We start from the raw sequence: 27,290 nt of genomic DNA, 5'->3' as shown, positions 1-27,290 counted from the left end.
AGCCGTAGCTGTAGCCGAAGTCGCTAATTCGGACACGGCCTTAGGCCGTGTCCGAATTAGCGACTACGGCTATGGCTAGATTTCCGCTTAGCAACACCTTTAGCAATAGCCATAACCTTAGCCGCAAATTCGGATTCGGCCTTCACGAGCCTCGAAGAATGACGTTTCAGGACACAATAAAAAACATTCTCCCTGAGCTGTCGATTGGTGGCGCTTCATGTCATGGCGCGCCACACAACAAATTCGTGCAACATCAATAAGTTTATAAACCAGCAGCGAAGCTCTTGTTTAGGATAAAATTAAAGGTATTAATTATAGAAGTATTACTACTGGAGTAGGATAATGTCATAACAGGTTTTGACCTAAAAATCCGGTGTTTATCGAGACACTTGTGATCGTCGAAGAATCAGCCTGATTTAGTGATCTGGTGATGGGATCGGGATGTGACCGTGTTTGGTGTGGAAACATCGGACCACCAAAAACTAAATAAATCATATCAGAATGACAGGAGAAGTGAAAGAGTTCGACCCTTCAAAGGATGCTGTGTTGTTGGAATCTTTACCCAGGGGCCTGTGCGACAAGCTGTTGCCGTTCCAGAAAGAGGGTATTCTGTATGCACTTCAAAGAAATGGAAGGTGATTGTAGTTTTTTAGTTATAAAATTCATCATTTTTTTTGTAACTATAAGGTGGCATAGAGCTTTTTTTCTATTTCAAAGCATTACGCGTTTTAGGATGTGTCCAACCCAACAATACAGGGATAATTTTCCGCACGTCGCCACCAATTTATCAGCCGTTAATAAAAATCGAAGGTGGCCAATTCCAAACTCAAATCAAAATCGACGTCAAAACAAGTGGGTGGGGCTTTAGTTGCGATAACGTTACCCTCCTCCCGGTTACCCTCCTCCGGACGGGAGGAAGGTAACGTTATCCTCCTTCCGAGGGGAGGAGGGTAACGTTATCGCAACTAGACTGTGGGTCTTTCAGCAATTTCTTGAGTTTTAATTCCAAAGTGAGTTTGTATTTCTTCAGCCAGGAAGTGAGTTCAACATAGTTGCGATAACGTAACCCTGCTCCCGTTATCGTAATTAAATTCCACAAGGACAAGGACTGCATTGATGGAGAAAGCATGTTGTGCGAGAGTAAAAGCAGTTTTTTTCGCATACCCTAAGTTACTCCTACAACTATGGAGACGATAGCAGAACAAACCTAATAGTTCTAGGAGTAACCTTCAGTGTACTACTCTAGAACTGAATACACCTTAACCAGTGTACAGAGTCTTATATAAGTACGAACAACAATAGCCATAAGAACCTCGACTAGAGTACCTTCTGTGACAGTGACATTGCTTAGTTTTTACTCTGTTTTTGAAGACATTCAGGGTTTGTTGACTCAAAATAACTTGCTTTAGGTAGTGAATACCACAGGCAGGTAGTGTCTAAAATTAGAAGAAGAAATATAAAAAGAAATTGTAAAAACAAAAAACCACAAAACACAAAAAACGCAAATGAGTATAAGAAATCCATTGCAGTGATACTGGGAGTTTTCACACTGCACTAGGCATCACAGCTTTTGACAATACATGCTTTTGTGATGGTTGTTCAGGGCTGTATGCTTCATTTTTGGAAAGGGCAAGGGCACCAAGGCATTTTCTTCTTGGTAAAGGGCACTCTATGATGAAATTGCAAAGTTTGTACTGGAGCATTTCAAGGGCACCAAGGCAATTACTAGGGGACACGGAGGCAATCGCCTTCGTTGCCTCCATGAATTATCAGGCCTGTTGTTAATTCAAATCACATGACCTAGTCTAGTGTTGTTAGATTTAATGTAACTAGGAGGCCTAATGTTAAACAAACTTACAAAGAAATCAATCACTTCTTTCCCCTCATTATTTCTGCAGGTGCCTGTTTGGAGATGAAGTAAGTACCGTTCTGATTTTGGCTTAAAGGGAAGGTACATGTTTGGTAGTTACTCAAAACAAATATTAGCTTAAAAACTGACTTGGTAACGAGCATTGGGGAGCTGTTGAGAATATAAAACATTGTGGGAAATTACTCCCTCTGAAGTAACTCAGTTTTTGAGAGAGAGGTAATTTCTCACTTTCATCATTTCCTCGCAACCTCGATGGCCAATTGAGCTTAAATTTTCACAGGTTATTTTATGGTTATGATGGGATACACCAAGTGAGAAGACTGGTCTTTGACAATTACCAAACGTGTATCTTCCCTTTAAATTACTTTTTCAAGCAGATTTGTGTGAGTTTGTGTCCTACCCAAACTGAATGTTAGATATCAAATGATCTTAAAGTTCTGAGCAGAGGACATGTTGGTTTTTATTTGACTTTGCTATTTTTATGTAGATGGGACTCGGAAAAACCATTCAAGCCATCAGCGTTGCTTACTGCTACAAGTCTGATTGGCCATTGCTTATTGTGGTCCCTTCCTCGATGCGCTATCCATGGATTGAAGAGCTGGAGAAATGGCTGCCTGAGCTTCAACCAAATGATATCAATCTGATCACATCTGGGACTGATATAAGGTAAAGCAGACTGATTAAATAAATTTGTCATTTTGTAAAAGAGAATGGGTAGCATTCTGTGAGGGCAAGGCCAATTTTGTCATTTTGCATTATGGATTATGAGATCCATTTATGTAGCACATTATAAGGGTAGCGATAAATGTAATCTTGTACTGTACAGTGTTGAAGCTACACATTGTATGGTGGGCGGTCCCAGGCGGGCCTGCCCAGAACTAACAAGTTTCGCTCAGCACAATACACTGTGCTGCCCAGCACAGATTTCCTCTTCAGATTGCACCTTAGCAATGATTGCCCCTCATGTAATCATTAATAATTTTGTTGAACCGCTCGCCCTCAGTTAAAAATTAGTCTACCTACAACACTGTACATATTCATGCATTTACACAACAAACCCATCTTTTCTCTTTTCCTTTTCACTTCATTTAGAAACATACCGAGTGCCAAGATTTCCATCATCGGTTATGGTTTATTGCGCATTGCTAGCAAGACCCTTGTTGGAGCCCTGACGGAGCAGAAGTTCCAAGTAGTTATTGTGGATGAGTCGCACTACTTGAAGAACAGACAAGCAGCTCGTACTAAGCTTCTGGTACCCCTTCTACACTCTGCAAAGAGAGTCATTCTGCTGACTGGGACACCAGCCTTAGCAAGACCTGCCGAGGTACTCATCACTTTTATTTGTGCATGGCCCCAATCAACAACCCCCCCCCCCCCTTTCAATGGTGGCTCTCATTGTGCGGTCTGCGCTCCCATCATCATTGACCGGCGGGAGGAGGAGGGGGGGGGGGACGGTGGAGAAAACATTTATTGGCAGGGGGGAATGGCATGGGGAATGTTTGTTGTCGCATTGATAATGTGTGGCCGATTCAATTTGGCCAGGATTATAGGCCCAAATAATAGAGCTGCTTTAAGCAAAGAAATACTGCTTAAAGTGTTGCTGCTAAGCAAAAACAAGCAGGCTACCAGTCACAGATTGTACATGTGACATGCTATTTTGGCTGGTAACCTTTTTCTGGTAAGCATAATTTGGGTGAGCTTAACTACTTTTTGGGTCTTGACAAGTAAGCCAGGAGGCTTATGCCCTTCTTCTCGTCACACAGAGGTAATTATGTCTATAAAGAATAATATTTATATTTGACTTTGTATTCCTTTGTATTCCTTCAAAGCTGTTTACGCAGATTGACAGCGTGCAGAAGGGCATTATGGGTAGTTGGTCTCAGTTTGTGAAGCGCTACTGTGACGCTCACTGGAAAAACTTTGGCAAGCAGAGAAGATGGGACACAACGTAAGTAGACCTTACCTTTTGGGTCAGCGGAGTGGTATCTTTTCTCACCTTCCGCCGAGGGTATGATTTGGATTGGGTTTTTAGTCCCTGCCTGATTGCATTAGTTTTCCCTGAAATAATTCTATGGGGGTTTCCTCCCACATCTAAAACTCAGTGAAACTTCCTTGTCTTCTCTCCATTGGGTTCTTGGGTAGTTTAGTGATTAAAAGAAAACGTTGCCTTGGATCGGTTGATTTGGTCTTTGAAAAGCGTTTGTAACCATTGTTTTAAATTGCATATGATTAGAAAGATATTTTAGAAGTAGAATATAATGACCCACACAAATATCACTTGAAATTGCGTGGTTGTATTTTTGCCTCGTCAACTAACGCAGTCGGCCATTTTACAAAGTAAAAGTAAAACCACGCAGTTTCGAGGCATGTTTGTGTGGATCATTGTATTCTACTTTTAAACCATCTTTCTAACCATATTCAATTTATAAAAAACAGTTACAAACGGTTTTCAAAGACCAACTCGACCGATCCAAGGCAACGTGTTCCTTTAAGTTCGCTTTTCTGAGAATCCTTTGCTTCACAACCAAGGGTGGATTGCAATAGAATGGTCTTTGCCAGAAGACCAATCAGTCAGTTGTAGATGAGTCGGTGAAGTGCAGTGAAATCCAAACGTGAAGCATTTCTAAGCTTTGATAGTTACGATGGTTGCCATTATACAGAGTACACTGACACACTGACACTGGCTTTGAAAGGTAAACAAAGTTTGGACGTTAACGACCTAATCAGTTCGAGCAAAGAAGTTGGCACTTATCAAGGGTGACTTGAACTGCAGATAAATTCTCCAGTCACAACAAACGTCTGGGACGAATTTAAAGACATAATAAACATTGTCTCGTCGCAGGGCTATTTGGATTAGCTCACCAACAACCAATACCACTAAAAAATAACAGATGTAGCGTCATGTTTGAAAACAAAACAAATACCGATTATAGCCAGCTCAGAGCAGGCTTAAGATTAAAGAAAATGTAGGCCGTGCTATTGCAATCAGTCTATTAATAACTGGATTTATATGGCGCCAAATTATCAAAGAATGCAAGGCGCTTTTAAAGGAAAAGAGAAAGAAAGACCCAATAATGGGGACAACCAGCTACAAGTTGGAGCACTCATAATTAAAGACCTTCCAAAGTACATCTCAAGTTAGCCGGCTATAGCCCTGAACCGGTTTAAGAGCGGTTAGTGCAATCCGCCCCTGAAATGAAAACTCTATCCGACACAAACCCATCAAGATTCAACAGCTGGTTCCATTTTTCGTTTGATTAAGACATTGCCAAAATGTATGTACATTGGTTGAGGCCTAGCATAAGTTGTAGCATCATGGTCGGTGTACTGCTGAACGAAACATACATGTACCTTTGCATCAACACTTTCACTAAAAATGAGACCTACAATTAATAAATTTTGATTATTTGTATTCAGTACATAAATATATCTTTGTTATTTTCTTGTGTTTTGATCAGAGGAGCAACTAATCTGGATGAACTTCACAAACTGCTTGTACAGAAAGTCATGATCAGAAGAGAAAAGAAAGATGTAAGCAACCTAAATCTGTTTATTGACCGTCTTGCTTTCATTATGGAAATTTAATGATGAAATCTAGCTGTAGTTTTGTCCACATTCACCCTGTTTATTTAGCATTTATTTTGCTTTCATTATTGACGGCAGATAACTTCATGGACAAAAAAAATGTTTTAAATCTGGAATCTAGTTTACATCTTACCGCCAGTCAAGCGTCGTTGAGACGTGTGCTCTAAAATGACAAAAGTCACTCTAAAAAGATAAAAGTCATTTTATATTTGTATGCCCTGCTGGAGAAGCAAGCTGAAGGGGCATCTTTGTCTCAGCGATTACTCAAGTAGGACTTGGCATATTGACTCCAAACTTTGGATTGGTCTTGAGATTCTGTTTTGTTTTGTATTGTTGTAACGGGCACATCAATTCAATTTCAATTTCAATTCAGTTCATCAACATTTTTTTTCATCATGATCAAGAATAGTCAATTACGAAAAAACATCAACAATTGATACAATAAAACTAGTGCATCCACCACAAGCCTCGGCTTTTACGATGATGCCTCCATGTGAATGTGGAAATAAATGTGCTATTGATTGATTGATTGATTGATTGAGAGCCCCCAGAAACTGTGTTTTGTTTTAACAAACGACGAGTTTTCATTATGTCTAAAACAAAAGAACCGTTTGACTGAGCAATAACTCAGAAATGAAATAAGAAATGTGTTGAAACTGATTGTCATTTCTTGTTGGTCACAGGTTTTGAAACAGTTGCCGCCGAAACGGCGACAGAAGGTGCCCTTTGAGTTGGCTGACTCTGCAGAAAAGAAGGTAAAAAGGAAAAAAAAAAAAAACAGTTTTTCTGGATTAATGTTTCAGTGCTCTACCAACTTAAGTATCTAGCCTATATAGTTATATATAATAAGAACTTGAGGGCGCACTGGCCTATATACGCGGCCCAGCATGCGCGCATGCGGCCATTTTCAAGTTGACAAAACAGCATTGCACAGCATGTGTTGATGCGACCCTTTTGTAAGTTGACAAAACAGCATCGCGTAGCTTTCAATAAAAACAAACTCAAGTGTGTATTTCATGTTCAACGCCCGTACAGAATGGCACGCGCGTCTCCTTGCGGTCCAGTCGCGTTTATGCAAGAAGCATCACCAGTGCGCCCTCTATATATAACTCCATAATCTAGCCCTAATGCTTGTGGTCTCCCTATTTTGTTTGGAGTGCCAGTGAGTCGGAAGCTGTTCAACCTGTAAATTGGGGAGGTAGTGCTTTCTGCTCTACCAGCCAGGCTTCGGATTGATGATACATCCATACATCCTTATGAACTGTAAAGGGGCCCAGTTTCAGCCCTAGGAGTAGGTGGCAACGGCCTCAGGAAAAAAAAACTTGTAGCCCACACCTTCAAGTGGCCTCAGGCATTTTGGTCTGGAGAAGTGCATAAAAAAAAAATCCAATGTAGACGGGGCTCACTGCCAAGTTTATTACACAACCTTTGGAGCAGCAGCAGAGGCAATCACCTTTAAGGGGATGCATCTTTTTATTTCAAATATCAAGTAACGCAAGATTAGGGAATTCGTGATTACTCTCCTATTTTGTTTCTCGTAGGAACTGGAAGATTGTTGGGTACAACTTGAGAACGTCTTCAACCCCAGGGGAGACATGGAGGAACTAAACAGCTCTGGTTTTGAAGTCAAGAGGCTGGCCTCTCAGATGTACACATTAACAGGAAAAGCAAAGGAATGTTCAGCCTTTCCTTAGCGCAGGCAGATTTAGTCTTAGCATAACAATAATAATAATAATTACTACCTGTAGTTCTCAAATAACCCATTTTACAAGAACTGCAGCAATGCGCTTCACATTAGTGCCCTGGGCACGATTTCACAAAGAGTTAGGACTTTTCTTATCTTGAGTTAGGACGCGTAACTCGTCTTAACTTAGGATTAATTGAAGGTCTGCATGCTACAGTGCAGGGTTGGGACTCGCCCTAAGCCCTAAGATTAGTCTTAAGTTAGGAAGAGTTTTTTGAAATCGACGGCTTGTCATCAGGCAAACAACATTCATGTAATCTTTCTCAGCTCCCTGGGAAGTATACAGCCTGAGCTGCCGTGCGCTCAGAAGGCTTTTTCAAGTACAATATTATCAACTTCTACCATCCCATTATGACAACCAAGTCCATGAAAATTCCATGTTCATTTAAATCTTTGTTGTGTGTGTCCGGGTGCATCGGGTCAGTCCTTCCCGAAGTGACCGGGCAAACAAAACTGTGTGTGTAATTTGTTGTTGATGTTAACCACTGTAGATTGGTGCCGTGTGTGAGTACATCAAGATGCTATTACAGAATGACGACATGAAGTTCTTAGTCTTTGCTCATCACAAGGAAGTATTGACGGCCCTGGCTCAAACTGTTGCGGCTTATACCAAGGAACATCAAAAACAACTCAAATATATCAGGATTGACGGAGACGTACCAAGCTCAGAAAGAATGGTAATGTTTTGAGCGTTAGTTTATCTCTCAGTTTGTGAGTTACATGCATAAACTTGAAAATACCAGCAACTTATAACAGAGACGGGAAACAACTACATGTAAGCAGGGCCCAATTCCATGGCTTTGTTTTTAAGAAAAAAGGGGTAATTTGAATCTGATAAAGACTTCAGGCCTAAAGCGCTTTTTTTAGGCAACACCAATCACACAAAACTGTGCAACAAGGGTGTTTTTTTCTCTTCATTGCTTTCTTGCAATTTTGATGACCAATTGAGCTCAAATGTTCCCAGATTTCTTATTTTATGCAAATGTTTGGATACACTAAGTGAGAATACTGGTCTTTGACAACTACCAAAGATGTCCAGTGCCTTAAATAGCACCTTTTCATCCTTTGGTAATTTAGCGCTATATCATTCCAGTTTTGATTATTTATTGTGATCTTTTAAATTTAGTTGGTGTCTATTTTCTTCTTCAGCATTTGGTGAATCAGTTTCAGACTGACTGTAATACTAGGGTGGCGTTACTGAGCATCTTAGCAGCTGGCACGGTGAGTACTGAGCAATTGCTGAGAAATGCTGACCATTCTCTCAATGTCTCTTCACTCCTAACAATATCAAGCACCAAGTGGGGTGTCGTGGCTGAGTGGATACGAACACCGAACTCAAGCTCTGATGCTTCTGTTCAGCAGAGTGTGGGTTCGGATCCGGGTCGTGACACTTGTGTCCCTGAGCAAGACACTTAATTATAAATGGGTACCTGTGAGGGCAGAGATGGATCTTGTGATTGATTTAGTCGAGTAGTGCATATATTGCGCACAGACTGCATACTCCCCACCAGGGAGCTGAGATGGTTTAAGGAGTGAATTAAGGCCCAGTGACCAGGGGTAATAATGTCGGAAGCTCTTTAAGACACCTCTCGGGCGTGAAAAGTGCTATATAAAAAACGGTCTATTATTATTATATTATTAAGTCTTACAACTCCAAATCCTTCTCATGCGCTGCTCCTAAAGTGTGAACAATTACCCCCACCCTTGCTTCAATCAAGTGGCTCTCTGAAAAGCTATAAAACAAACTCAAACCTCACTTGTTTCAAGTTGTCTAAGACTAAACTGTCATTCTAGGCTATTTTGAGTTTATTGTGAAAACAGTTTCAAATGACCAGGATTTAAATATATGTGTGAGTTTCATGAAGAAATATTGAATGCCTTTCATTTGTGGATTGTCGTCACTTTGCTTTGCCTTGTGAAATGGACTAGTCTTGATTTAAATAACCCCTTGATTACATACATGTAGACCCCTTGCATGCAACGTTAGGCAAAATGATACAGGGACACTGGGGTCATGTGCATGCTTTTACTTACAAAGAACAGATATCATCCAAAGATTTGCCTCTTTCGGGCTCAGTAAGGGCACTTTTTGGCCTCAGTAAGGACACTTTTTGAGAGTGTGTCGTCATATTCTGCAACATTGCACTCCTAAACATTCAATATATATATATTGGTAGTCAAATGAGTCCAATGAAAGCCATGTTGTATTTATCCTTGAGCGTTATACCTTTCCATTCTGTAACCAGGGATTAACTCTGACGGCGGCCAGCCAGGTCGTATTTGCAGAATTACACTGGACCCCAGGTATCCTACACCAGTGTGAGGATCGAGCACATCGCATTGGTCAGTTAAATGCTATCCATGTACACTATCTGGTTGCCAAGGGAACCATCGATGAATGGATGTGGTCTGCATTATCAAAGAAGGTATTTTTCTATAGTTTCAAAATTTTTGCCATTGCTTGTTATAGTACCTATATTTTTTTTTAGAACAACTGTGTGATGGCCCTATAGCCAAATATCCTTCCCATGACATACTCTGACTGTGTGAAAAATTCAATGCTTGTATCATCAAAGGTACAATCTTGTCATCTACGTTCAAGACTAACAGATTACTATTGGGTCTTTCGTCTATTAACGTCCGTGATTAACTGTATCTTTCGTCTGTTGATTGTTTTTTTTTAATGTACTTCTTATTCTATTCTTAACAATCGTCCATCAGTTTGACTAGGGGTTTTCGGGAAGGACACTTAAACAATCCCAACAAAACTACCCGACAGAGGAATTTTACTGATCAATAGATGAAGAGTGGAAGTACCCAAACTTAGTGAATCTCTGTCATCGGAACGGTGTAATCCGTAAAAGTTAAACATGTATATTGAAATTAATATTTGGTCACACATTTCATTCTTTGATAGGTGAATGTCTTGAGTAGTACGTTGAATGGCCGACTGCAGCATCTTAGAATGGATGAGAAAGAGAAGGAAGAGGTGGAGTTTCTTAAACATGCTGCAGCCTGGTTGCCTAGCAACAGAGACTTAGATGAAGATGATACTTTCTATTTTTCCCAAAAGGTTGGTACGCTATTTTGTTTTGACATCATCAGCATTTAAATGTTCGGCAAATTATGTAAAAAACCAAAAAGCTGGTAACTGTTTTTTATTGTGTTACGAACATTTGGATTTGTGTGTGATAGTCTATGTTATATTGATATTGTGGATGTGATGATTGAAAGAATGTATGCCAATTCCAGGTTTTTTTCCTTTGAAAGTGAATTTAGGCAACTCTTTTTGTTATACATGTACAAACCTTGGTTGAAGTTGTTTTCAACATTGCATTTTGTGAAGTAGTTGTTGCTCTGAAAGCTCATGCAGTTATTGTTACTAATTATAGTCATTAAAATGCTACATTTTATTTTCCTTTTTGCGATTTTACTCGACTAATGTGTCTACCCATCACTTAAATCAAATTTGTTTATCATTGTAGGAGAACTGCAAAAGTCGAGACATCCGTAGTTTCTTCACAACGAAGGGTCAGAGTTCAAAGAAGAGAAAGCGCAAGAATACCCCAGCCGAGACTCCCTGCAGTCCACATGGGGAGAGATGCTTCAAGGAGGAGATTCAGTCAACATCAGTCATCGTTGATGACGACGAGGACGACTTCAAAGCTATTAAGAAGCACCGTCCATCAAAAGATGTCCTCCACAAACGATCCATCATCGGAAGAGATGGAAAAGACTCATCTCCAGATGTTTCTATAAAGAACTGTCCAAACGCGGTCCCTTTACCTGAAGATTGTCGGCCAGGAGTAAGTGGTGAAGATTGTCTTACACCGTCTTTTGATTATCTGGATGATCTTCCTATCATGAGAAGCAATAAAAGACCTCGACGAGGAGTGACTTTTGATGAAGCTGATGAAGCTTCATCAGCAGCTGATGAAACTTCCCTTAGAGCTGATGAAGCTTCCCTTAGAGCTGATGAAGCTTCCCTTAGAGCTGATGAAGCTTCATCAGCAGCTGATGAAACTTCCCTTAGAGCTGATGAAGCTTCCCTTAGAGCTGATGAAGCTTCCCTTAGAGCTGATGAAGCTTCATCAGCAGCTGATGAAACTTCCCTTAGAGCTGATGAAGCTTCCCTTAGAGCTGATGAAGCTTCCCTTAGAGCTGATGAAGCTTCCCTTAGAGCTGATGAAGCTTCCCTTAGAGCTGATGAAGCTTCCCTTAGAGCTGATGAAGCTTCCTGTGCTGCTGATGAAGTTTCCCTTGCTGCTGATGAAGCTTCGTGTGGTGCTGATGAAGCTTCCTGTGCTGCTGATGAAGCTTCCCATGGTGCCGATGAAGCTTCCCGAAGAGCTAATGAAACTTCCAAAGGAGCTGATGAAGCTTTCCCTGCCGCTGATGAAGCTTCCCGTGCTGCCGATGAAGCTTCCCGTGGTGCTGATGAAGCTTCCCGAACAGCTGATGAAGATGCTAGTAGGAAGACATGGGGTTGTAATGCCTGTACCTTTAGCAATCATATTGACTTGCCATTTTGTGAAATATGCAGTACACCAAGAAAGACCAAGAGAAGTCGACTGTCAGGCCAAGCTTCTCAGGGAACAAACAAATCATCTACTCATCAGAACATTGAAGGTTATGCCAAGATTGTGTTGACATGTGCAGCCCAAAGACTCCTAACAAGTGAACCCGCTCAAATCAAGAGCCCCAAAACACCAACTGAACAACTCAAACTTACCTCAACAGTCAACGCTAGAAATAATGAGGACCAACAAGTAAACGTTGCCGATAATGACTCGGTTCTTGCCAAAGAAATAGAAGACGCTACTTGCAGCTATCTTGCCAATTTGACTGCACCAGAAAATGCACTAGAGGAACCGTGGAGATGTAACCAGGCAAGCTGTGGTTACGTCAATACAAATAATGACAGTGAATGTGAGACATGTTGGAGTCCAAAACCAACTCAACCATCTGACAAATGCAGCCCGCCAGCCATCAAGAGAGCGAAACATTGGAGATGCGCCGACGCAAACTGTGGTCACTTTAATACAAATGACAATGGTGAATGTGAGGCATGCTGGAGTCCGAAACCCAAATCGAAGAGAGTATCATTCACCGCCTTCAACGACGCTTCTCAGAGTGATGAGTCTAAATATGTTAAGGATCTTCCTGATGATCTGGAAGACGTCAAACCAACAACTTCTAGTTTGAGTCTGATGAGCTCCAAGGTGGAAGACCCTGTGTTGTACGACTCTTTCCTTTATTGTCTCAGTAAACACACAGACAGGATCTACCTCTACGATCAGGTAATTGTAAATCTTGTTAAATTTAGTGAAACTTTTTGAATCTTTTCAGTTAAATTGAAGATTTTGAAATTATTATATATAGGATTGGTAGAGCTGACAAAGTAAACTGCTCACAAAAAGTTAGGAAACTTTTTTTAATCAAGTATATTTTTATTATTTGTTGCTCTGTTTGTATTAAGTTATATCAATGCAAAGCTGAGGTGTTCCTCTTCAAAATGATAGCACATTTGCAATGATGACGTGTTGCCGGAATTGGCTACATGAATGACAATGAGGCAAAGTCACAAATCAAATGTGCAAAAATTACAGTTATCTGTACTAAACAGTCAGTAGGTATTATGATCAATAATCAAACCGGTCAAGCTTCGGAACCATTCATGGTTTACACTAAGATTTGCACCGGTGAGAACACCACACACAATAAACCCCCATCTCTTGAAAAACACACTGTTGGGGTATCTGCAAGACTGTTACTGAACTTCTTGTTTCAATAAAGTAAGTGGATTAAGATCAGTAAGTTGCCTTGCTTGCTTGAATTACAGTGTCATTGTTTGTTCATACAGTAACACAAAATTGCTAATTTTTGCACATTTGATTTGTGACTCTGTCTCTTTCTCATTAATGTGGCTAAGTCCAGCAACATGTCATCGTTGCAAAGAGGAACACTTCAGCTTTGCATTGATATTTAACTTAATACAAAGAGAGTAATAAATAACAAAAATGTACTTGATTAAAAAAGTTTGCTAACTTCTTGTGAGCAGTTTATTTGCAGACAGTATTCATGTTTTATGTGTTCAACCATACATGTAGTAACAAACCTGTGAAATCTATGGGTCAATCCGTTTTGTGAGTCAGGATAAAATGTGGGAAACCTGCCAATTTTTTAGCATAACAGGTTTTCAACCAGTCTTCTTGAACATGACGTCATTTCAAAGGGAAAATAGGACTTTGGATAAGTTTAGTAACCATAGACATTGGGATGCACTGAACCCATCCTAAGTATAGGACAAGTTACTCATTTTAGCTTAGAAGCATATATTCCTAGCATTTCGTGAAATCTGCCCCTGGATGGGCGTCATTTCACAAAAGCCTAAAAGTTAAACTTAAGATGAGTCGTCAGTAATTAATCTTTTCCCCCTTAAATTTTTCTTGCCAGGATGAAAGACCGCTAAATTGTAGCTTCTTGCCGATCGATCTTCAACACCACGATCTGGATGCGCTACCATCCGTCCTTCATGATCAGCACAACTTGCGTGTTGCTTTACGCTTTCTAAGGGAATGGAATAGGTAAAAACTACAAAAAGCTTCTGAATGTCATGTGTTATTTTCTTATTGACCCTTCTCAGATGTTGTCACTATTTGATCACTCCTCATGCCAATTTGCGTGCACGCTCAAGTCACTCACCCAATCTCAAATTGAATCCTTGTGTAATATTCTTTTGTTCTTTCTTTTTTCCCCTGCACTTAAAGGCATTAAACACATTTGGTAATTTTCAAAAATCAGTCTTCTCAGTACGTGTATCCCAACATAAGCATAAAATAACAAACCTGTGAAAATTTGAGCTCAATTGGTCAATGGTCATCAAAGTTGCGAGAAAATGATGAAAGAAATAATACTCTTATTGGACGAATTTGTGTGCTTTCAGATAGGAATACCAGATAGGAAATTACCTCTTTCTCAAAATCTATGCTACTTCAGAGGGAGCTGTTTTTCACAATGTTTTATACTATCAACAGCTCTCCAATGCTTGTTACCAAGTCAGTTTTTAAGTTAATGTTTGTTTTGCGTAATAACCAAACATGTACCTTCCCTTTAACAGTTTCCCACAGACTTTGTACACACACTTCCTTGCACTTCCAATCTTTTGAATTTCCAGATGGAGTTTTCTTTTGTATTCCCTTTGCCTTTTTTGTTTTGTCCTTGGTTTCCAGAAGGCACCAGTTAAATTGAGCGCACACAGATCTTAAAGAGTTCATGTTTAAGTAATGTGAATCGCAATGTTTATGTTTTCCCTCAGTCTGAACGAGATAAAGAAAAAACAGCTCAGGAAGAGTGGTGCAGTAATGGAAAGTCCTCTGGCAGCTTTGGAATCACTGAAACAAGCACAGCACTATCAACCATGCACTAAGAGGTCCCTTACTAAGGTCAGTATTCAAGGATTTTACTTTATTTGTTTTGCTCCTTATCCTTTTTGTAAAATTGATGTTAGAATTGCACCGGAGATAAACAGGTACGGTATTAGAATTGTTTTAGAATTCAAAGGTCGAGGGTTTGAATCCCACTCCAGTAACATGCCTGTGATTTTGTTCACAGAACTCGGGTTAGTACTGAGTATACAGTGCTTAACACACATTGGTGTATGGGTAAAAAAACAATGAATAGGCGCGGTGTTCCTCCTACTTAAGTCCGATTTCTGATTTTGTTTTGCCCTAGGGAAAAACTATGATTAAATAGCCCAATAAGCTGATAAGTTTATTGAGCTCTACACGTTAAGAATGAGTTGGTCTGCCCTTGTGCTCAAACACTTTTTCAAACCTTTTTTTCAAAAGACCTATAAACGTTTATCACGGTGCAACCATTTTGATTTTCTCCCATTGATACCAATGTTACCAAACCGAGGATGGAAGAACAAAATAGTCTGGTTCCTAATTGCAACATGATTATTAGCATTCATTATTGTTATTCGATACGAGGTACATGACCAAGTTGGAGGCAGCATGATAAAGGTCTATTTCCCTACCTCTGGAGAAGTTTATCAACTGAGGTGTTTTTTATGTCAATGGTGCTCAAACAAGTTTTTTTTTTTCAAGACCCAACGCCCTGCCTCTGGAGAAGTTAATCAACTGAAGTTTTATTTTGTTACATCTGTTTAGATTGACTTGGCAATAGCAGCCAAACAAAAGGCAGACTTAGTGGGTGGTAGTGTAAGAGTAATTACCAAGCAAAAACACACGTCAAGAGGCAGATCGGAACCTCAACGCTCGGACCAAAGTTCATCATCAGACGGTGCTTCATCAAACTCAGGTGAGAAATCATGTATATAGACCTAATGCAGGCCTGATACTTCACGGAGGCAACGAAGGCGATTGCCTCCGTGTCCCCTGGTCATTGCCTTTGTGCCCTTTGAAATGCTCCAGTACAAATTTGCAATTTCATCATAGAGTGCCCTTAACCAAGAAGAAAATGCCTTGGTGCCCTTGCCCTTTCAAAAACGAAGCATACAGCCCTGTAATGGAAATGCCTTGATGTCACCAGCCGCCACCTTAGAGGTAAAACAGTGATGAAACAATTGAAACGCATAGATTTGTATGCGCGGCGCACAGGATTGGCTAATGAACAACCCCCTTTTTACCTCTAGGTGAGGGCGCCCTACTGAAATGATGTCATGTCAATAAGGTCTAAGTAGGATTTTAAACTTTGCATGGTGGAAATACGATATGGAAATGTGTGCCGTAACACCATGTACATGTAATGACTAAGTGTAGCTCTAAATGAGTTGGGGTGGTTCTGCAAAGAACCGTTGGTTTCAACCCGACAATTCGATCAGTAGCTCTGATCGTCTTCAGAACTCCAGAAGACGATTAGAGCATACTAATCGAAACATTGAGTTGAATCCAACGGTTCTTTTCAGAACCACCCCAACTCTTTAAGAGATAGTCATTATATGGTGTTACCGCAAACCTTTCCATATATTTTATTGTAGATGTAATACTTATTCTCAATGGGATACAAGGTGAGGTGCAGATTGCTTTAGTTTGATTTCAGAAAGATTCAGAAAAATTGTAATTCAGTAGCCTGAACAGTCTATGAAAGCTTATACTACATGAACATGTAGGCAAGCCTTTGTACTCGATAGAATTGGCTTTTAGTCCTAAAGTTAGGATGAGTAACTCGTCCTAACTTGAGATAAGACTAGTCTTAACTTTTTGTGAAATCCACCCCTGGTTTTGTAGAAGAATAAGTTTGTTTTACATTATTTCCAATAGTATAACTTCCTTGAATAAAAAGTATTCTTCATACCCTACAGTAGCAGAGCAGTCAGACAAGAATATTTCTGCACTGAAGAGAGGAACATGTGTCCAGGTAAATTTTCTTGTTAACTTTGTTAGTTTTAGTTGTGCCTTAAAGACACTGGACACCTTTGGTAATTGTCAAAGACCAGTCTTCTCACTAGGTGTATCTCAACATATGCATAAAATAACAAACCTGTGAAAATTTGGACTCAATTGGTCGTCGAAGTTGCAGAAATAATGGGGAAAAAACACCCTTGTCGCACAAGTTGTTTGCTTTCAGATGCCTTTAATTTGAGACCTTAGCTGAGGTCTCTTATTCAATTCTAATATTTACTTCTTTCTCATAAACTCAGTACTTCAGAGGGAGCCGTTTCTCAAAATGTTTTAGACTATCAATAGCTCTCCATTTCTCGTTACCAAGAAGTTTTGTACGCTAACAATTATTTTGAGTAACTACCAATAGTGTCCTGTCACTGGAAATGTCCATTCTTCTACACTGCTGCTACATCCAGCTCCTGTACACACACTTTAATTATACCCTTTTATCGTGAATGATAGGCTCTTGATGATGAAGGGCGCCCTCTATGCGTGTTTTGTGGGAAGGTTACGTCATCGAGCACGGCCTTGGAGAAGCATCAAGGAGCAGCATGGGATATGCGTTACTGCTCAGAGAGATGTAAACACGAATTCAATGTGAGTTCCCAAAGCTATTTAAAGCCATTGGACACTTTCGGTAAACAGTATTGTCCAAGTCCCACACTTCGTGTATCACAACTTATATATAAAATAACAAACCTGTGAAAATTTAGGCTCAATCAGTCATTGGAGTCGGGAGAAAATAACGGGAAAACGCACCCTTGTTTCCGCACGTTTCGCCGTGTCATATGACATGTGTTTAAAATAAATCTGTACTTCTCGCTATCGAGAATTGACATATTGTTTTAATGTTTTCTCAAAAAGTAGAGCATTTCAAGGAATAATATTTCAAGAGAAGTCTTTCACCATTATCTTCTGTAAGCCCTGTGAATTATTTGTAAATCTGTGAACTTTTATTTTTTTTTTCTGTACCGAAAGTGTCCAATGGCTTTAAAGGTTTTCAACATGATAAATCGTATTGTGATTTGAGGCATTCAATGGTATTGATATAAATGATGCTCTTTTTGCCACCTTTGTTGGTTTTTTGACACAGATGGTTGAGCTTCCTGTGCTTTGAATATAGTCGTAGTTTTGATGTGCACCTTTTATTATAAGAACTTGTATTTTTATCATTGATTCTTTTTAATACTGTTAAGTGCTCAGTGACTGATTTGATGTTGGGCGCTGTATAAATACTGCTTATTATTATTGAATATCAATATGGTTGTCACAACACCCCTCGTGCATTGAAGTCGAGTTGTTGAGTGCGTTTAAATTTCCTGGTCTCAGCGTTTGCGACCCCTGAATCAGAATTGTTATTACCAGAACCTGCAGTTACAATTATTTAATGCATTTCCATGTAAAAATGTTGTTATGGTTTTGATGCCTCCACATTTGAATGATTTGTGTTTCTTTTAGGTGACCTTCCCCTCCTGAAACTAACATTCTGTTTGATTCTATCATCTGTTTTAAAGGCAGTGGACACTTTTGGTAATTACTCAAAATAATTATTGGCATAAAACCTTACTTGGTGACGAGTAACGGGAGAGGTTGTTGGTATAAAACATTGTGAGAAACAGCTCCCTCTGAAGTGCCATAGTTTTAGAGAAAGATGTAATTTTCCACGAATTTGATTTTGAGACCTCAGATTTAGAACTTGAGGTCTCGAAATCAATCATCTAAGCGCACACATTTTGTGTGACAAGGGCGTTTTTTTTTTCATTATTATCTCGCAAGTTCGATGACTGATTGAGCTAAAATTTTCACAGGTTTTTTTTTTATGCAAGTTGAGATACACCAACTGAAGGCTAGTCTTTGACAATTACCAATAGTGTCCACTGTCTTTAATTATGTAAAGTGCATTGAGATTATTTGTTGTATACTGCGCTATATAAGAATGAAATATTGTTATTATTATTGATCATCTCTATGTGATTTTGCAGTGATAGCCCTAGCCCAGCTGTAGTGTGTGTTGAGTTTCAAAGAGCCATGGTTTGTTTTTTTCTCTTTGGCTTTTGATCGATCTAAAATGTTTTTTTTTCTTTTCAATTGAAGGTGACATTGAACGAGGAGATCAATGTCTGCCTTTCTCTGCAGTTGCTTTTAATCTCAGGTTTCCTTTTTCTTGGTGGAATTTGAGTCCCTCCCTGTTTTATCTCATTTACTCAACATTTTAATTACTTGGCTTTATACTATATACTTTTAATTCAATCAATAACTTTCTATTTAACGATTGCCATTTTATCAAATCTTACAACTTGTGATACGTAAATTTTGCTTCCGAACTTGTGATTTGTATACTTTTGTTTCCAACTTGTGATATGTATATTTTGTTTTTTAATTTTTGATATATCTATTTTGTTTTCCACTTAATAATAGGCCTATACCTTCTTAGTATTTAGTTAGGGCTTTAATTATTTTAAATATTTATTTTGTACATTGTTTACGTTTATTAACTTGGTAATCATAATTTTTCGTAATTGAAAGCAGCTCATACTGGCTTACCCTAGGTTAATAAAGGAAGTAAATAAATAACTAACCAAATAAATAAATAATTATCTGATATTAACCTTTTTATCAACATTTTATTTTAAAGTGTCGTAGGTCAAACAGCAAGTATATCCGTGATCAGTTACTGGAGGCCGAACATGGAGTGTGCCAGCTCTGTGGAGTAAAAGCCCAAGAACTCTGCAATAATATCAAGTCAGTCATAATCCATCTTCTAATTTTCTTGTTTTTAGCATAATTTTGTTACTTTGTTTATATTTTTATTTGTGTATCATGTATCACCCTTGGTGACAAACCTCAAATTAATCAGCAGGAACCCTTTAGGGCTTCCTGTCCATCACTTAAACTTGAGGTTATTCCAACAAAGAGGATCTTTACTTCCAAAGCCACAAAGAGGACACAAACAATTAAATAATTCTCAACAGTCACTGTTGTTTGGGCATCTCAGTTCACATGAAAAAAGATTTCATGAAATGTAGAATGTAGAACTATGTTTTTTATGAATTTCACTTTTTAAAACATTGTTATCTTGAAAACTGTCCCTACTAATGATTTATCAATTTTTCAAAATATCTCCTTCCTTGTTTTTGTTTTTGTTGTCATCAGAGATGCAGCAAAGAGTGAGAGGAAGACACTACTGGAGCAGAGTGTGATGTCAAAACTATCAACTTCAAGATTGAATGAAATCATTCGAAACCCATCGTCAGGCCAGGTAACTAGCTTCAGGAAAATATTGTTGTATTGTTATTGTTAATGGACTGAACTCAAATAAAAGGATGAATTGAATACCAAACTAATAGATGATGTGACCTCTGACGTCACATCCTCTGACGTCACTCGAAAACCATATAATGATTCATGCGCATACCCCGGGCAAAACCTTTGATTTTTGGCAGCCAGCTAGAAAGTACACGCAATCTTACCATCACTACACGTCTTTTTGCCCGGCGAAACACGACGTATACAGTGTTTTGTCAACAGAGGGCAGTTTGAATGTAAACATAGGTCAGATCGTCTATATGTCCACTGATCATTTTATTTCAGGTTCTCAACCATCCTGCTATCCCATAATATGTCTCTCAATCTCTAAAGGTCAATCTATTTTGCATAGGTCTCATTTGCAGAGCACAGTAAACATTACGGAGTGTAATGCATTTATGTATTATCAGTACACTATAAAATGGGGCTGTGTTGTCATCATTAAGGCAGGCCTGTGGCTGTACATGGAATTATGAATTCTCAACAAGTTACTGCATTCATCATGAGCCCTCCTTCCATGTCTTATTACTAATAATATAAACAGCATCTATAAAGTGTAAAAACATATCCGTTCAAGGGGTGCTCAAGGTTCTCACAAGAAGGGAAGTTATTAAAGCCATTGGACCCTTTCGGTAAACAGTATTGTCCAAGGCCCACACTTCGTGTATCACAACTTATATATAAAATAACAAACCTGTGAAAATTTAGGCTCAATCGGTCATCGGAGTCGGAAGAAAATAACGGAAAAACCCACCCTTGTATCCGCGCGTTTCGCCGTGTCATGACATGTGTTTAAAATAAATCCGTAATTCTCGTTAATGAAAATTGATATTGTTTTACTGTTTTCTCAAAAAGTAAAGCATTTCATGGAATAATATTTCAAGAGAAGTATTTCACCACTACCTTCTGTAAACCCTGTAAGTTATTTGTAAATCTGTGAACTTTTTCTTTTGTTTCTGTACCGAAAGGGTCCAATGGCTTTAAGAATGGCATGTCATAAGGTGCGTCTTAAGTTTGGGCTTGAAATTATCAATGGTCTCACATGTCTTCACTGAGTTAGGGAGTTTGTTCCACACGCTAGGAGCAACAAAAGCCAATGCTTAAGGCACGTACTTGTAATAGGGCGAGATTTCATAATTTCATGTACGCCCCTGTAAGTTGTTCGCTCGTCATGTGTACAATTAAGTCCTGAATTAATTGACCTCTTCTTATTTAGTCTGCAGTGTGTAAGTATGTGGGCTGAGATAGGTAGAACATGAAGCCTCAGAATAAATTTCACAGAAAATTACTTATGAAAGTAAAAAGGATAACCACCCAACCCTCCCCCACCCTCCCCCTGTTTTAATTTTTTTTTAAAGGTTTCGTTGGTGTTTTTTCAAAAAAACTACCTCCAGTTATGGAATATGTTTACTTGGTTTTCAATGCATGAAAAAAAAAAAAATAATAATAATAAATGAGTACAAAGGCCATTTTTGCCATTTTATTTAAATAAGATTACGGTAGAGTTTTTCTTTCAGTGAAGTTCTTTTACATGGGTGCAGGAAATAGCGCAGATATTGTCAGTAGATAAACGTCTTCTTATAATCTCTTTGAGGGCACTGTTTCAACTCTTAATCATGCAAAGGAACTTCTGTGAATTCTGTTTTTTTCTGTTACCAGTTTTGGCATGCCGACCATATCGTGGCCGTGTTCGAAGGAGGTGGTTTGTGTTCCATGGATAACTTCCGTACCCTGTGCGTCGTTTGTCACGATAAAGTGACGGCAGAGCAGAATATGAGACGAAGAAAGCGACAGAAGACAGCCGATATTTTTGATATCCGTTCCTTCTTCAAGCCCTAAGGTTTCATATGGAATAATTCGCACAGCTGAAAATCAAAATTTAAAACGAGCACATTTGAAAAAAATTAATAAATCAAAATATTTGTATTGTAAAAATGTGTAACAAAAATGATAACTGTAATAATACTTCTCAATTTTAAAACACATTTTAAAAACCTTTTTAATATCTGAAGAGTTTCAACACAAATCTTAAAATTTCAGATTTCTGTAGAAGTGTTTCTAAACTCGTTGGTAGACGTCGCTTTAAGGGTACAAAAATGAACCGACGACCTCTCTATAAACTGACTTCTCTGAATGTATTATCATTCAGTATTGCGACACTATGTAAATAAAAACGGGTATTACCCTTATGAGAAATTTCAGGACAATGGCAAGTAATTGGGTGGGCGAAATTGCACACTGTATGACATCAGTATTTGGGGTTCTTTGTGATTTAACAATACCAGGATCTGGGGGTGATCAAATTGAGTTTATAGCACTCTACCTGCACCCACCGATTAATACAGAAAGTCGGGAAAAGAAATTGACTAATAGTCTAGACCAGATTTCAAAAAAGTTAATATGGGGTGCTGATTCCGAAAATGATGGATACCAAGGCTAATTTTTACTCCTTTTGTCTGAAGACACATTTAAATCAGCATAGAAAACCTAGCAGAGGACAGTTCTTTGCATGCAAAAATAGTCGGGTTCTGATGTAGTTCCATATCGAAGTTACTTTAAAAAAAAAATCTGGTTTAGACTAAAAGGTTTGTCGATTGCTGCAATCAATCCAAATATACAATGATGTATTGAAGGTTCAGCGAATATTTTCATGAACTTGAAAAAAGGGCACGGCATGACACGACACAAAACATTTCTTTTGAAGGGTTTGTTGTCACAGTTTGGCTCAGTGAGCTTTCACCGTCCATGGAACCAATCATTTACCCACGGGTTGGCAATACACAACAGATTTTACTCTGCTACTTTTTGACGATCAAACTGTAATGTCAGAAATTATGTTTCAATTGCTGATAACGAAATAAGATGGCTGATTTCGGATATATTCCAAACTACTTTTAGACAGATTTGTTCCCCAAGGATAATGATCACCAAACGTCTCCTTTGAGTTAATTGCAAAAACAATCACATTGATCTTCACAGTTGGCGGTGGCCGAGAGTTAGGAGCACACTTGTCAGTACTACATGTACATGTTCCTTATGAGTTAGGTCAACTGCCTGAAATGACATCAACACATTTATGTAAAAAATCAAACCGGACCTCAATAAATCTTGCACAACTTACAGTGAATATGCTACCTTAAATGTCTTGGATTTGTTTATTATTACGAGTTGTGATAACTGATCAATGGGGAGACGACCTACAGACTCAACAATATAACACCATTATGGTACATGCCAAACAATTGTATATGATCTTTACAATCCTTAGTACTTGAGTGCAAAATAAGACAGACATTGTCAGGGATATGCAATTTTAACATCACATTTTCAACACATAGAGTTCATAACATAACGAACATAACAAACCCCAAATTAGTACAATGAAACGTTCGCCCGACATCAAACGCAAGCAAACAATTGAGATATACATCAGAAAGATATAATTACTTGGATGAATTCATTTTCTCCACTCATTTTCTATAATAATGTTTTAGTGATATGTTTTTCACAGACACAATGACCTGACCATTATCACGGAAACAAACAAATTTTGTTATCTTGAAACGAAATACTTTTTTGACACACTTTTTAATCTGATACTACCATATACGTAACCAAAATAATTTCAAACCCTAATCAAAACAGATACAATTTTGAAACACTGAGTAAACTATTGAATTCATCAAGGCCTACACACTGCCATTGAATGCCTATGTCTATAGTCCACACCTCCAGCTAGACGAGTGGTATATTATTTTGATGTCAATACTTCAGAAATTAAAAGGTCAGACTATTTTTTATACCGTCAATTTCCCACATAAAGGAATTTAAAGGTTTTTGCCACTTTACACCAGCCTCCCTTTTTTGTTAGCTCCGAGTGGTATCATGCTACTTCTTCACAGTATGTACACAGTACGGGCCAAGTCAAAGAGCTACAATTCTCGGCCAAAATGCTTGGGCCCAACGAGATATGACCGGGACTGTAGGTAAAAAGGCGTACACACACTGTGATGAACAGCTTACAACTATTTTGATCTCAGTTAAAACACTTTGGGAAATTTTGTGACATCTTTCAGAGGGCCGAACTTGGGCTTGAAAGCTGAAATAATTTGTACAAATTAACTCCTTGTAATTGGTCAAGTAAGAATTAATTTCACTTTTTTGGTTAACCACTGCGCTTTGTTTTGCGCCATCATCCAGTCATGTGACAGGATAACTGATGCTCCCACTGGTACGATGATGTCCCTGTTGGGTACTATTTGTAGGACACAAAACACAATGTCCACGGACCGGATTTACATTAAACTCTTACACGGTTTAATTAAAGGCAGTGGACACATTGGTAATTACTCAAATAATTAGTAGCATAAAACCTTTCTTGGTAACGAGTAACGGGGAGATCGTTGATGGTATAAAACATTGTGAGAAACAGCTCCCTCTGAAGTGACATAGTTTTCGAGAAAGAAGTATTTTTCCACGAATTTGATTTTGAGACCTCAAGTTTAGAATTTGAGGTCTCGAAATCAACCATCTAAAAGCACACAACTTCGTGTTACAAGGGTATTTTTTCTTTCACTCGCAACTTCAATGACCGATTGAGCTCAAATTTTTACAGGTTTGTTATTTTATGCATATGTTGAGATACAGCAAGTGAGATAGTGTCCAGTGTCTTTAACGATAATGATGATAGAAAGGTTCCCTTAAAAAGTTACTTGCTGAGGTGCTGTAGGCCTAATTTTTGTTTAGAAACGAGTACAAGTGAGTCTCTCCTGAAAACAATGCTTTGTGATGTTCACCATTTTTTCTCAAAAACCCGACGACTAATGAAGCTGAAACTTCTACAGGTAAATTATAGTACATACATCTTCATTCACAGTGATTAGGGATTCATAAATGGCCAAAAACTTCACCAACAAAAAGTAACAAAACCCTTTTAGGTCGGTACATATTAGGCATATACATGTATAATTTTTCAACAGATAGTACACCACTAACACATAAGGAATAGCTAACATAGTACTAAAATGAATGAACATAGTGCGCATTCATTGCTTATGTAATGTTTATCCGATTAAATCACCATTACAGAGACATTATTCTGGTTAATATTGTTGTTGGTATAATAGTAATGTAAATCATTACTTCTGTATATCGAATAATTATAACAACTGCATAATGTATGAACTGAGCATAAAACAAAGAAGATATATTGGGCACTTTATAATTACGAACACAGCTTAATCTTTAAGAAAGGTTTATGAAAAGCAATCCGTTTATATCACCAAGATAACATGTTTTGCTAATATTGTAGTGACATGAAATCAAATTTAGTTGAAATTTTTTAAACTAAGCAATCCCGTTTATCACCACCGGTATATAGATACAAATTATGACAATGTGTATTTAAACTAAGCACAATTAAGTAATATGTGAATATGTATTTGAAGCATAAACTTACACGAAATGCGAAACGATATCAGAAGAATTTGAAAATCATGAGCATATTACTAATTACTTAAACAGTAGTAAGCCATAATACGATACAATTCTAAGGTAAAACATTTTTGATATGACAATTTGGTTACAAGTTTATTAGTTTGTGAAGTTTGTGAAGTATCAAAAGACAAAAAAAGACAAAAAAAAAACCAATATCAAACAGCAGTCAAAAGAAATCATTACAACAATGAAAAAATAATCGTTTCACAACATAGGTTTGAAGAAATAGATGCATAACAATGTTGACACTGCGGAGGGATCCATTTAAGAAGCATAGCTTGTAGGCAATGGTCCCCTATGACATGCATATGCATTGAGATTATAAAGTAATGTCAAGTGAACCGTAGAGGTCCAAGGTCGAGTCGAGCCACCAATGAACAAAATATAACAGCAGGTCTCAATGCATTGATCTGTCAAATACAATGTTAATCATACTCATATAAACAATAGTTGTGTATTGAGCAACTCAATCACAACACCATGTATGTCTGTCGTTAGGCGGTACATTCAATGTAGGTAAATAAAGGTTAACTTTGTGATCTAAAGTCTCTGAAAGATTAACATGGCGTTCCGATATTACTACCTGAACACCCAATGATCTTAACACATTATGCCCGTTTACACCTTAGTTCAGGCCCTTTAAACGCCAAATTACACCAGAAGTTTACGTCGCTTAAAGTCATATAATGAGTAAACTGAATATATATAATAAAACACTTACGAGTTCTATAGCGATAGTCTTGTACATTAAAGGGGCATGTTCCCCTCCGATATTGTACTTGATTGTGCTATGAATGTAGGTGTAAAGATATTTTAAGTATAATAAAATGACTCGCATATCAATATCCCTTGATTATCATGACATTACACTGTTCACAGGTTTGTACAGCCGAAGTTTTGTCTCCACAAAATGGCGGACCGCATATTCCGATGGTTGTAGTTTCATAAGTAGATCTTTTTGTTTAAGTGTAGGCCCTATGCACTAACTCGTTACCAAAAAATATAAGGAGTAATTCAAAACAGCAACATTTCCAAAGGTTTTGAAAATAAATTACTTAAAGTAAATGCGTTAGTTTTCAACTATCGTCTTAAAAACAGTTATCGGAAAGTCGGTAAATCTACGTATATTTTACAAAGTAAATCCATGAAAATGCAAAACTCACAACCAATGAATATTTCGGTGGCAACGACCGGTATACAAAATCATCTACCTTAGAAGAAGTCAAAATTACGAAAGGTGATTGTGCCAAGCCAGACCGGCGATAAAAACTATATGTACAGTTCTCTCGTGACGCATACACTATTCTGATCAGATACAATTACGATAGCTGCAGTGTTGCCATGAAGAATATTTTGCGGAATCTGGGACACCATAATTGAAGTAAAAAAAAAAAAATACTTCTATTATATCATTAATACGCTATAGTATATCAAGTTTATTTGCTTCTGTCAAAAACATACAGGACGAAAATTCAAATTACAAAGTCTAAACACAGAGCTTTGGTTATTCCAACGTTTTGTAAACACCAATGGAACATGATCCCGTTTAAATGTCTTTCATACTACAACACAAAATATTGGACCTTCTATTGTTTTTACGGAAAAACTAGAAGTTTGACGTCACACTTCGAGGCTCGTGAATAACGCCAGAGAGTGGCCTCAAGCCTAGGTCAATCCCCTTCCATAATCACCTTTCACCTACATTCATTTGCAGATGACCGAAAAGTGCAGCTGCCAAGCGTCATCTCGGACCAATTAAAACACAGATATAGAAAGCTTACGTCACTGCACCGTAGCCTATCCCATGAAATCACTGGTTCTGAAAAGCAAGCACCTCTCTTTATCCTTGCGGTTAAAGACAGTCTACTGCGAGGTGTAT

At 38.3% G+C, this 27,290-nt stretch overlaps 1 protein-coding gene across 1 annotated transcript; it reads left to right on the top strand.

The window, feature by feature from the left end:
- Positions 1-225: 225 nt before the first annotated feature.
- On the top strand, positions 226-27,279 carry LOC139937487 (DNA annealing helicase and endonuclease ZRANB3-like). The gene is made up of 21 exons (XM_071932639.1): positions 226-635; positions 1,899-1,917; positions 2,358-2,536; positions 2,963-3,194; positions 3,700-3,818; positions 5,329-5,401; positions 6,139-6,210; positions 6,997-7,128; positions 7,691-7,876; positions 8,349-8,420; positions 9,446-9,625; positions 10,117-10,272; positions 10,685-12,499; positions 13,656-13,786; positions 14,518-14,644; positions 15,374-15,524; positions 16,528-16,583; positions 17,072-17,206; positions 19,245-19,351; positions 19,763-19,868; positions 21,575-27,279. Exons 1-21 carry the CDS (start codon positions 502-504, stop codon positions 21,752-21,754), a joined length of 4,362 nt encoding a protein of 1,453 aa, XP_071788740.1. The 5' UTR covers positions 226-501; the 3' UTR covers positions 21,755-27,279.
- The last annotated feature ends 11 nt before the right edge of the window (positions 27,280-27,290 follow it).

Source organism: Asterias amurensis, chromosome 5 (genome assembly GCF_032118995.1).
Source record: "Asterias amurensis chromosome 5, ASM3211899v1".
Classification (NCBI taxonomy): domain Eukaryota; kingdom Metazoa; phylum Echinodermata; class Asteroidea; order Forcipulatida; family Asteriidae; genus Asterias; species Asterias amurensis.
The sequence above is the reverse complement of the archived record's forward strand: the minus strand, read 5'-3'. Positions and strand labels throughout refer to the sequence as shown.